The sequence below is a fragment of the Acinonyx jubatus genome, chromosome D1, assembly GCF_027475565.1.
Source record: "Acinonyx jubatus isolate Ajub_Pintada_27869175 chromosome D1, VMU_Ajub_asm_v1.0, whole genome shotgun sequence".
NCBI classification, from domain to species: domain Eukaryota; kingdom Metazoa; phylum Chordata; class Mammalia; order Carnivora; family Felidae; genus Acinonyx; species Acinonyx jubatus.
Window position 1 is genome coordinate 16,997,354 of NC_069390.1, and position 12,136 is coordinate 17,009,489.

General features: G+C 38.9%; 1 protein-coding gene across 23 annotated transcripts in view; it reads left to right on the forward strand.

Moving 5' to 3' along the window:
- The window catches only part of PHF21A (PHD finger protein 21A), a 191,782-nt gene that overhangs the window by 161,141 nt on the left and 18,505 nt on the right, over positions 1–12,136 (forward strand). For all 23 annotated transcript variants that reach the window (XM_053203252.1, XM_027072797.2, XM_027072793.2 and 20 more), the window contains one exon: positions 11,985–12,083. In XM_053203252.1, coding sequence (XP_053059227.1) covers positions 11,985–12,083 — 99 coding nt within the window. The remainder of the gene's footprint in view (positions 1–11,984; positions 12,084–12,136) is intronic.

Consider the following 12,136-nt stretch of genomic DNA (forward strand, 5'->3'; position numbering starts at 1 on the left):
GATTTGTGAGTTCAGGCCCCGCGTCGGGCTCGCTGCTGTCAGCTAGAGCCTGCTTCAGATCTTCTGTCCCCTCTCTCTCTGTCCCTCCCCCACTCGCTCTCACACACACTCTCTCTCTCTCAAAAAGAAAAAAAAGAAAAAGGAATAAACTTTTGATTTCATTAATTCTATTGTTTTTGTGTTCTCTATTTCATTTATTTCCACTATAACTTTTATTATTTTCTTCCTTCTGCTAGCTTTGGCTTTAGTTGTTTTTTTTTTCTGGTTTCTTAAGGCTTTTTTAGTTCTTTAACATTTAAAGTTAGGTTATTGGTTTGAGATCCTTTTTTTTTTTTTTTAAGTAAACTGTTAGAGCTATAAATTTCCTCCCGAGCACTGCTTTCACTGTATCACGTCAGTTTTGTTATATTATGTTTTCATTTTCATTCCTCTCAAAGTATTTTCTAATTTCCCTGGTGATTCCTTCTTTGACCCATTGGTTATGTAAGAGTGTGTGTTTAATTTCCACACGTGTTTAAGTTTTCTAGTTTTCCTTTATTACTGATTTCCAGCTTCTTTCTCTTGTGGTCAGAGAAGATAAGATACTTTCTATGTTAAGTCTCCTGAAATTTATTAGGATTTGTTTTGTGACCTCAAACATGATCTGTTCCAGAGAATGTGTCATGTATTATACTTGAGAAGAATGTGTATTCTGTTGTTGTTGAGTGGACTGTGCTTTAGATGTATGTTAGATCTAGTTGGTTTATAGTGTTGTTCACGTCCTCCATTTCCTTATTGATCTTCTGTCTACATGTTCTTTTCTTTTTTCTTTTTCCCTCCTCCCTCCTTCCCTCCATTCCTTCCTTCCTTCCTTCCTTCCTTCCTTCCTTCCTTCCTTCCTTCCTAAAATATTTTTAAGTAATCTACACCCGGCGTGGGGCTCGAACTCATGACCTGGAAATCAAGAGTTTCATGCTCTACCAACTGAGCCAGCCAGGTGCCCCTTCTTTCCATTCTTTAAAGTGAGGTATTAAAGTCTCCAATTATTATTATTATAGAACTATTTTATTTCTTCATTCAGTTCTGTCAATATTTGTTTCATATTTTAAGACTCTGTTGTTTGGTGCATATATATTTAAAATGTATCATGTCTTCTTAATGAACTGACCCTTTTATCAATATATAATGACCTTCTTTGTCTCCTGTAACAGTTTTTTGACTTAAGGCAAACAATTAGTATAGCTATCCCTGTACTCTTTCGGTTACTGTTTGCATGAAATATCTTTTTTCATCCTTTGACTTTCAACTTTTTTGTATCTTTGGCTTTGAGATGAGTCTATTATAGATAGCATATATTTTGGATCTTGTTTTGTTAATCCATTCTGCCACTGTCTGTCTTTTAATTTGTGGGTTGAACTCAGTTACGTTTAAAGTGCTGATAGGAAAGGACTTATGCCATTTTGCTATTTGTTTTCTATATGTCTTATGTCTTTTTTGTTCCTCAGTTACTCCAATACTGCCTTCTTTTGTGTTTGGATTTTCTTTCTAGTGCATACTTTTGATGCCCTCATTTTCTTTTCTGTGTACATTTTAGTTATTTTCTCAGTGGTTACCATGGGGATTGCAGTTAACATTCATAAATCTTTAACTGTGTAGTTTGAATTGATACAAGCTTAGCTTTAATAGTATACAAAAACTCTGTTCTATACAGCTCTGCCCCTCCTTTCTGTTGTCACAGATTTACATCTTTTGTACATTGTATGCCCACTAATATAGATTTATAATTATTGCTTTATGCATCTCTTTTCTAACTCATACAGAAAACTAAAAGAGAAGTTACAAATCAAAGATACAAAAATACTGGATTCTGTTTTTACCTGTGTAGTTTCCTTTACTGGAATTCTTATCTCTTTGTATGACTTGAAGTTACTGTCTAGTGTCTTCTTATTTCAGCCCGAAGAACTCCTTTAGCATTTCTTTTAGGGCAGATCTACTAGCAATGAACTTCCTTAGGTTTTTGCAGGATATAGCATTCTTGGTTGATAGTGATTTTCTTTCAGCACTTTATGTAATCCCCCTGCTGCTGGCCTCTGGTTTCTGGGGAGAAGTTGGCTGCTAACCCCATTGAGGACCTTTTCTGTGTGATGCATCACTTCTGTCTTACTGCTTTCAAGACTCTCTCTTTGCCTTTGTCTTTCAACAGTGTGACTACAATGTGTCTCCCTGTGAATCTCATTTATTTATTTTTAATCATTTTTATGGGAACACAAATTTTATTTTTTTATTTTTAAAATTTTAATTATTTTATTTTTTAAGCTTTTATTTTAATTCCAGCTAGTTAACATACAGTGTTATATTAGTTTTAGGGGTACAATATAGTGAGTCAACAGTTCCATACATCACCTGTTGCTCACCACAAGTACACTCCTTAACCCCTTTCACCTATTTCACCCATCCCCCACCCACCTCCCCTCTAGTATCCATCAATTTGTTCTCTATAATTAAGAGTCTGGTTCTTCATTTGTCTCTTTTTTTCCCTTTGCTCATTTGCTTTGTTTCTTAAATGCCACACATGAGTGAAATCATATGGTATTTGTCTGACTTATTTCGCTTAGCATTATATTCTCTAGATCCATACATGTCATTGAAAATAGCAAGATTTCATTCTTATGGCGAAATGATATTCCATTGTCTGTGTGTGTGTGTGTGTGTGTGTGTGTGTGTGTGTGTGTACACACCATATCTTCTTTGTCCACTTATCCAACATAGGGGTGTATGTATCCCTTTGAATTAGTGTTTTTGTGTTCTTTGGGTAAATACCCAGCAGTGTGATCACTGGATTGTAGGGTAATTCTATTTTTAACTTTTTGAGGAACCTCCATACTGTTTTCTAGAGCAACTGCACCAGTTTGCATTCCCACCAAAAGTGCAAGAGGGTTCCTTTTACTCCACATCTTCGCCAACACCTGTTGTTTCTTGTGTTACTGATTTTAGCTTTTCTGCTAGGTGTGAGGAGATACCTCATTGTAGTTTTGATTTGCATTTCCCCAATGGTAAGTGATGATGAATATCTTTTCATGTAATGTGTTGGCCATCTGAAAGTCGTCTTTGGGGAAATGTCTCTTCATATCTTCTGCCCATTTTTAATTGGATTATTTATTTTTTGGATGTTGACTTTTATAAGTTATTTATATATTTTGGATACCAGTCCTTTATCAGATAATCCTTTATCATTTGCAAATAGTGAAAGGTTTACTTCTTCCTTATCAATTTGAATGACTTTTACTACTTTTTGTTGTCTGATTGCTATGGCTAGGACTACCAGTACTATGTTGAATAAAAGTGGTGAGAGTGCACATCCTTGTCTGGTTCCTGACCTTGGGGAAAAAGCTCTCTTTTTCATATATGGCTTTTATTGTGTTGAGGTATGTTTCCTCTAAACCTACTTTGTTGAGGGTTTTTATCATGAATGGATGTTGTACTTTGTCAGATGCTTTCTCTGCATCTACTGAAATGATCTTATGGTTCTTACCCTTTCTCTTATGATGTGATGTATTACACTGATTAATTTGTGAATATTGCACCACCCTTGCAACCTAGGAATAAATCCCACTTGGTTGTGGTGAATGATTTTTTTAAAGTATGGTTGAATTCGCTTTGCTATTTCTTTGTTGAGGATTTTTACATCTAGTTTCATCATGGATATTGGCCTGTGGTTTGTTTGTTTGTTTGTTTGTTTTTTAGTGGTGTCTTTATCCAGTTTTGGTATCAGGATAATGCTGGCCTCATTTGGAAGTTTTCCTTCCTTTTCTATTTTTTGGAATAGTTTGAGAAGAAGAGGTATTAACTCTTCTTTAAATGTTTGATAGGATTAACCCATGAAGCCCATCTGGTCCTGGACTTTTGTATATTGGGAGTTTTTTGATTACTAATTCAATTTCTTTGCTGGTTATTAGTCTGTTCAAATTTTCCGTTTCTTCCTGTTCCAGTTTTTGTAGCTTATATTTTTCTAGGAATTTATCCATTTCTTCTAGGTTATGCAATTTGTTGGCATATAGCTTTCCACAATATTCTCTTATAACATTGTATTTCTGTGATGTTGGTGGTTATTTATCCTCTCTCATTTGTGATTTTATTTATTTGGGTCCTTTCTCTTTTTTTCTTGGTAAGTCTGGCTAAGGGTTTATCAATTTTATTGATTTTTTTTTTCAAAGAACCAGCTCCTGATTTCATTGATCTGTTCTATTGTTTTTTATAGTTTCTATATCATTTATTACTGCTTAATCTTTATTATTTCCTTCCTTCTACTGGTTTTAGGTTTTGTTTGTTGTTCTTTTTCTGGCTCCTTTAGGTGTAAGACCGGGTTGTTCATTTGAGATTTTTCTTGCTTCTTGAGGTAGGCCTGTATTGCTATAAACTTTCCTCTTAGAATCTGTTTTGCTGCATCCCAGAGGTTTTGCACCATTGTTTTCTTTTTCATTTGTTTCCGTGTACTGTTTTGTTTCTTCTTTTATTTCCTAGTTAACCCATTCATTGTTTAGTAGCACGTTATTTAACTTCCATGTATTTGTGATCTTTCCAGGTTTTTTCTTGTTGGTTGACTTCTGGTTTCATAAAGTTGTGGTCAGATAAGATGAGTGGTATATCTTTGATCTTCTTGAATTTGTTGAAGCTTGTTTTGTGGGCTAATATATGGTCATTCTGGAGAATGTTCTGTGTGCACTTGAAAAGAGTGTGTATTCTGCTGTTTTAAGATGGAATGTTCTGAATATATCTGTTAAATCCATCTGTTCCAGTGTGTCATTCAAAGCCACTGTTTCCTTGTTGATTTCTGTTTGGATGATCTGTCAATGTAAGTGAGGTGTTAAAGTCCCCTATTATTATTGTATTATTATTGATTAGTTCCTTTATGTTTGTTACTGTTTTATAGATTTGGGTGCTTCTCTGTTGGGTGCATAAATATTTACAGCTGTTATATCTTCTTGTTAGATAGTACCCTTATTATTATTATTATTATTATTATTATTATATAGTGTCCTTCTTTATCTCTTGTTACAGTCTTTGTTTTAAAAATCTATTTTAGGGGTGCCTGGGTGGCTCAGTCAGTTAAGCGTCTGACTCTTGGTTTTGGCTCAGGTCATGATCTTGCAGTTCATGAGTTCGAGCCCCACATCCAGTTCCACTCTGACAGTGCAGAGCCTGCTTGGGATTCTCTTTCCCTCCTTCTCTCTCTGCCCCTCCTCTGCTTGCTCTCTCAAAGTACATAAATAAATTTTAAAAAATAAAGTCTATTTTATTTGATATAAGTATTAGTACTCTGGCTTTCTTTTGACATCCATTTCATTTGCATGATAGATGTTTCTCCATACTCTCACTTCCAGTCTGTGTCTTTAGGCCTAAAATGAGTCTCTCATAGACAGCATATAGATGGGCCTTGTTTTTTAAATCTACTCTGTCACCCTGTTTCTTTTGATTGGAGTGTTTACTGCATTTATATTCAAAGTAATTATTGATCAATAGATATTTATTGCCATTTTATTACCTGTCTTGTGGTTATTTCTGAAGATTTTCTCTGATCCCCTCTTGTATTTCTTTTGCTGATTTTCTTTAGTGATATATTTGGATTTCTTTGTCTTTATTCTTTGCATATTTATTAGTGGTATTTGATATATGGTTACCATTAGATTTGTATATAACCTCTTCAGCATATAGCAGTCTGTTTTAAGTTGATGATTGTTTAAGTTTGAACCCATTCTTTTCTACTCTCCTACCCACGTTTTAGGTATATGTCATTATATTTTACATCCTTTTTTTGTGCGTTCCTTGACTGATTTTTTTTAATAGAAATATTCACTTTTACTTCTTTTGTGTTTCCTACCTCTGTACTGTCACTTGTGGTCTCTCCTTCTACTCAGAGAGTCCCCTTTAATATTTCTTGCAGGGCTGGTTTAGCGGTCATGAACTCCTTTGGTTTTGTTTTTTAGGAAACTCTTCATCTCTCTATTCTGAATGATAGCCTTGCTGGATAGAGTATTTTGGGCTGTAGAATTTTCCCGTTCAGCACTTTGAGTATATCCTGCCACTCCATTCTGTCTTGCAAAGTTTCTTTGGAAAATCTCCTGAAAGCGTTATGGGTTTTCCCTTGTAAGTTACTGACTTCTTTTGTCTTGCTGCTTAAAGTTTTTTTCTTATCACGATTTTTGCCAATTTGAATATAATATGTCTGTGTATGAATCTGCTTTTGTTGATTTTGATGGGAGTTCTCTGTGCCTCCTGGATCTGGATATTGGTTTCTTTCCCCAGATCAGGGATGTTTTCAAATACTTTTTCCTCAAATAAGTTTTCTGCCCCCTTTTCTCTTTCTTCTTTTTCTGGGACTCCTATACTATGACTGTTATTATATTTGATGGAGTCACTGAGTTCTCTAAGTGTATTCTCATTTTGCCTAGTTCTTTTTTCTTTCTTTTGTTCAGCTTGATTATTTTCCATTACTCTGTGTTCTAGGTCATTAATTCATTCTTCTGCTTCTTCTAGCCCTCTCTTCATTCCATCAACCTATTTTTCATTTACTGAGCCCTTTATGTCTGCTGTGTTATTCCTTATCTCCATGTTAAGGGTCTTCCACTCTTTTCTCAAGTTCGGTGCGTATCCTAATAATCATTGCTTTAAATTCTTTATCAGACATGTTACTTATATCTGTTTTGCTTACATCTCTGACCATGGCCTTGTCCTGTTCTTTCATTTCAGATAGATAAATGTCTCTCACTTTGCCTCTCTTTTTCTGTTTCTGTGTGTAAGAAAGTCAGCTGTGTCTTCTGCTCTTGAAAGTAGTGACTTTATGAAGAAGAGGTCCTGGAATGCCCTCTGCAGTGCAGTGTCCCCTGTTCACCAGAACCTGGCACTTCAGGAGAGTATCCTGTGTGTTGCTTACGCCCTGCTGTTGTGTCTGAGTCACTTTTCCTTTCACTGCAGTCGCCTGTACTGACTCTCCGCCTGTTGTGGGCTGTGCTTGCTGTCTGTGGTGTTAGTGGGACCCATGCAGACCACATCTGAGGGGTCGTGCCCTCTGGGGAACTTGTGAGGGGGATGGTAGTGTTAGCACAATTTGCGCTGGGCCACTAGTCCTGTCCTATGGGGAATCTCCCAAAGCATTTGGGGACTGTGTGCCAGGCTGGCCAGGGGAGTGAGGTGGGCACAGCTGGGCCTGGTGCACGATGGCAAGGGCATGCTGTGGCAGCTGTGCACTCAGTGGCTGGGCGGGCATGTACACTAACAAAATTTGCCCTAAGGCCATGGCTAGCAGGCTTAGAGTGGATGAGTCCTCTGGAGAGCTCGTGGGTGTGGTGCCCCTGCCAGCTGGTTAGGTAGCAAGTGTCTATGCAGTGCTGCCTCCCGCAGGTGGCTCTGTTTATGCTGCGGGTTGGTGGCAGTGGGGAGGGGCGTGGAGAGAATGGCATCTGCCAGCTCCCTTGTTTTCAGAGAAGTCCCCCAACACACTTCAAAATCAATGTGAACGGATCTGTCTCCCATTTGCCCCCAGTGTTGTGTTGTGAAAATTGCCGTTTTTATGTTTTCTTGCCTCAGCCTGCTCTCTTTAAGGATGGCGACCCAGCTGTCATTCACCCTCACCCTGGCTCACCCAGTGTTGAGTCAGCTGACTTTTAAAGCTTCAGGCTCCAAGTCCCACTGGTTTTAAAACTCATGGAATTCAGCCCTGTTTTTAAAGCCAAATGTTATGGGGATCATTCTTCGACATGTGAGCTCCCTGGTACGAGAGCCCATTTTTCTCTCTCCTGCACACAGCTCTCTCCCTCCTGCCGGCAGCCTCCCTCTGCCTTTCTGACCTTCCTGACCTTTCAGATGCAGCTTCTTCTCTATGTTTAGTTATAGAATGTGTTGCTCCAGTCTTCAGATTGCATTCCTGCTTATTGACTTGGATGTAGTTAAAATCTGGTTGTAAATGTGGGGACAGGGAGAACTCAGGGGCCTCCTGCTCTGCCATTTTCCCACAGACTGTGAATGTCTTTTGAGTTTATTCTACGTGGATGTCACTGAGCTTCTTGGATGTGTAGATTTCTGTCTTTCATCCAGTGTGGGAAGTTTTGAGCTATTAATCCTTCAGGTATTATCTCTGCTGCTCTCTCTCTCTCTCTGCTTGTCCTGTCCCCCCAGGAGTCCATAATGCGTATGTTGATGATATCCCACAAGTCCCTTAGGCTCCGTTCATTTTTCTTCATGTTTTTCCTTTCTGTTCCTCAGACTGGACAATTTCAGTTGTCCTGTCTTGGACTTCACTGATTCTTTCTTTTGCCTGAACCCTTCTAGAGAATTTTTCATCTCAACTTGCATACTTTTCAGCTCCAGAGTTTCTATTTGGTTCCTTTCAATAATTTCTATCTCTTTATGGGTAGTGTCTTTTTTGGTGAGAAATTGTTCTCCTGGTTTCTTTCAGTTCTTTGTCCATAGTTTCCATTAGCTCTTTGAGCATATTTAATTAGTTTTTCTTTTCCTAGAGAGTCCAGGGCTGGACTGGGCTTCCTTAAGGCCAGTTTTTGTTGATTTTGTTTCCCTACAAATGGGCCATACCTTCCTGTTTTCTTTGTATGCCTTCCAATTTTTTGTTGAAAACTCTTCATTTTGAAATTACAATGTGATAACTCTGGAGATTAGATTCTCCTCCCACCCCAGGGTTTGGTTGAGGACTGCAGTTATCTGTTTAGTGCCTTTACCAAACTGTTTTTGCAAAAACTGTTATTTCTTGTCATGTGTATTCACCGAACTCTCTGTTCTGTTGTCTCAGTGGTCAGCTAATGACCTGACGGATTTTCTTAAACAACTGGAGCCAAAAAAACCAATAATAATAATAATAATAACAACAACAACAACTAAATTTTTTTTAAAAAGACACAAAACAACTTTCCCAGTCCTTGCACATTGGCTCTGAGCAGGGTTACTTCGTCAGTTCTAAGCCAGGCCATCTGTAACTCTGCCTTAGCCTTCACCTCTTCCTTGGGTACAGCTCAAAGATCAGCCAGCAGTGCAAACCTAGAGTTCTCTCACATCTTTTCTAAACATGCATCTAGCCCTGGGAATGTGCAGTACCTTCTGGATGCCCTAGTATATGTGATAGCCCTTGAAAGCCATCACTCTTCCAGGAGTCGTCTTCTTCAGCCTCTTCCTTCCCAGGCCTTTAGGTCTGTCTGCTGTATATTCCATCCACCATCTCCCTTACACCAGGTGACTATGGGTAACATATATCTTTAGATTCTTTCATCAGATGTCACCCCGAAAGCCACTTTGGCCTAATAAGGTGGGCAACACAAAGGTCAGCCTCTGTACCAGTCCTCAGGGAACCACCACACGGATCAAAACGCACAACCACGGGTGTTTTAGAAGGTCCGTATTGTTTCCCTTAGCACCAGCAAGGCATGCTGGGAACACAGGTTGCCATCTGCAGAGCCTCTGCCCAAACTGTGGAATGGGGATTTGTAGATAGGTAAGGAAAAAATGCTTTCTTAGTGAAATTTAGCAATTTCTTTCTTCAGTCAGTGTCCCCCTGGTTGCTATAAGGTTTTTATTAGATTCCAGAATTCTAAAAAGTGGATTCTGGTTTTGCCAGCTTAATGATTGCTTCAGTGGAAGGACTAATTCTTAGAGCTCCCTGTTCTGCCATTTCTGTCACTCCCCCAGCCCTAATGTTTTTGGTTTGCTTTCAGCAGCTTAAAGCAACAAATATTTTAGTATTCCCTATAGCTTGTGAGGGTCAGGAATCAGTTTGCCTCTTAGCTGGGTGGTTCTGTCTCAAGGTCCCTCACAAGTTTGCTTTCAAACTTGTAAGCCAGGGCTGTAGTCATCTCAAGGCTCCACTGGGGCTGGATAATTCACTTCCCAGCTCAGTCCCGTGGTTGTTGGCAGGCCTCACTGCCCGCTGGCTGCTGGCTGGAGCTTCGTTCCTGTACCGCACAGGCCTCTGCGCAGTGCTGTTCACAGCATGGCCTGGTTTCCCCCGAGCAGGAGCTCCATGAGAGAAAGATGTCTCCCCAGTGTTTTTCATTGTTTTAATTTTTTTTTTTTTGGATGCTTTTGGTGTTTTTTTATACAACCCTGAGATAATTGTACTCTTCTTGAATGAGAGAGCAAATTTGAACCCAGATTCAACTGGGTTGAATTCAACTCCCAACTCTTAGTGGAGAGGAATTGGCTTGTCCTTTCCCAGAGGCATTGCCACTGTGTGTGTCACTCAGCCTTAGAGGTGGAACCAGAAGACCCCGAAAAATTTCACACAACCTTGGAGTGGATCAGCAGACCCTTCCAGGTGACCTTCTCTTACCTCCCCTCCCTCAGACTTCCTGCCCTTCCTCACTCAGAAAGCTATGAAAATAAGCTTTCTGGACATCCAGGCCCTTAAAGATGACACTATCACCTACTTCCCCATCGTGTACCCTTATAGATGTATTTGGTGGTTTGTTGTATGGAGGAAATGTGTCCTTTTTGGTTAAAAAAAAATGTGAGAGAGAAGTACGTGATTCTTCTGGAAGGCATTGTACTAGGTAGGCACAGAGGACTGCAAATGTGTATAGAACAGTGTCTTCTCTCAAGTAGCTTATCATATAGAGAAGGAAATAGAATAGGGCATTGGTAAAATATAAAATATCATGGGGCACCTGGGTGGTTCAGTCGGTTAACCTTCCAGCTCTTGGTTTGGGCTCAGGTCATGATCTCACGGTTTGTGGGTTTGAGCCCAGCATCGGGCTCTGCACTGACAGCACAGAGCCCGCTTGGGATTCTCTGTCTCCCTCTCTCTGCCCCTCCCTGCTCACACATGTCCTTGCTCCTTCTCTCTCTCTCAAAAATAAATAAGTAAACATTAAAAAAAAAAAAAATCAGGCAGCATTTGCCCCAGAACAGTGGTTGCCACGGTATTGATAATGGCAGATGCTTACATTCTCCTAAAATAATAAATATGAGAAGCAGAAGGAAAATATGGAAGTGGCTAGGAAAGAAAGTGAAAGATCTTTGTGATTGTATGTGTTCTTCAGATCTAGTAACATAATTCACGACATAATGATTTTTGAGAACTTTTGCTGTCCTTGCTCACAGGACAGAATCCTACTCATTAGTAATCACACAGTTTTACCCTCATTTAATTTCTTGTTACCATACAAAAAGACCATTAGCATCCGTGTGTTTTTTATTTGAAAAAGTAAAGTAGGTTTGTGTTCACAGTTTTTGTATCCACTTTTCTAATATCATTTCAGTATTTCCAGAGGGGTTCATAAAATGAATTAGCCATTGGATCATAATAAGAATAGTAATGCAAACTGAGCCTACCAGTTTGCTAGGTGCCATTTGTTCTTAAAGATGACAACGATACTGGTGTTCTTTTGTCGGAATGGATGCATCTGGAAGACAGAGTTGGGGGTAATCGGATTGTTAGCCTCTTACAAGATGACCTTTTCTTGGCAAGCGCATCTCTCCTCTAATGGATGCTACAGGCAGGTGTTAAATATCCCAAGTGAGGGTAATTCTGCCTCTTCTCTTAGGTGATGATTGGAATTGGAAAGAGAAGAAGGTGTACACAAGATTTTTTTTTCTTTTTTACGTTATTCAGATCTTAAGCTTGCAGTGGACTGGAGCTTGACTTATGTGTAATAAGAATGGGCTTGCTCTGGAAAACTGTCCCTACATCCTAAAATACATTGAAATCAGAGCAGCCTATACTCATTTTTATACAGAGGAATTAAAGTGTGGATTTTTCTTTTTGTGTAGCTTAGACTATTACAGTTATAGATTCATATCTACTCTAGTTATACAATTTAATTATTTCAACTAGGGCCTTAAATTTTACTTTTTGCCCTTCCAAAATATAGTCCATATTATCTCTTTTATTAATATGTTTCTAATTTGAGTATGTTCTTTTCTCCTTCTTTGTTGTCTACAAACTATGTTTTCATTTTTTTAATGAAAAGTGAATTCTGAATTTTCATTTACTTTTCCTTTCTTAGACAATTAAATCCCACACGGAAACAGATGAGAAACAAACAGAGAGCCGTACCATCACTCCACCTGCTGCACCCAAACCAAAACGGGAGGAGAACCCTCAGGTAGGCTTAGCCCTCCAAAGGCATGGCTCAGTCTATGAGATGTGACTTATTCT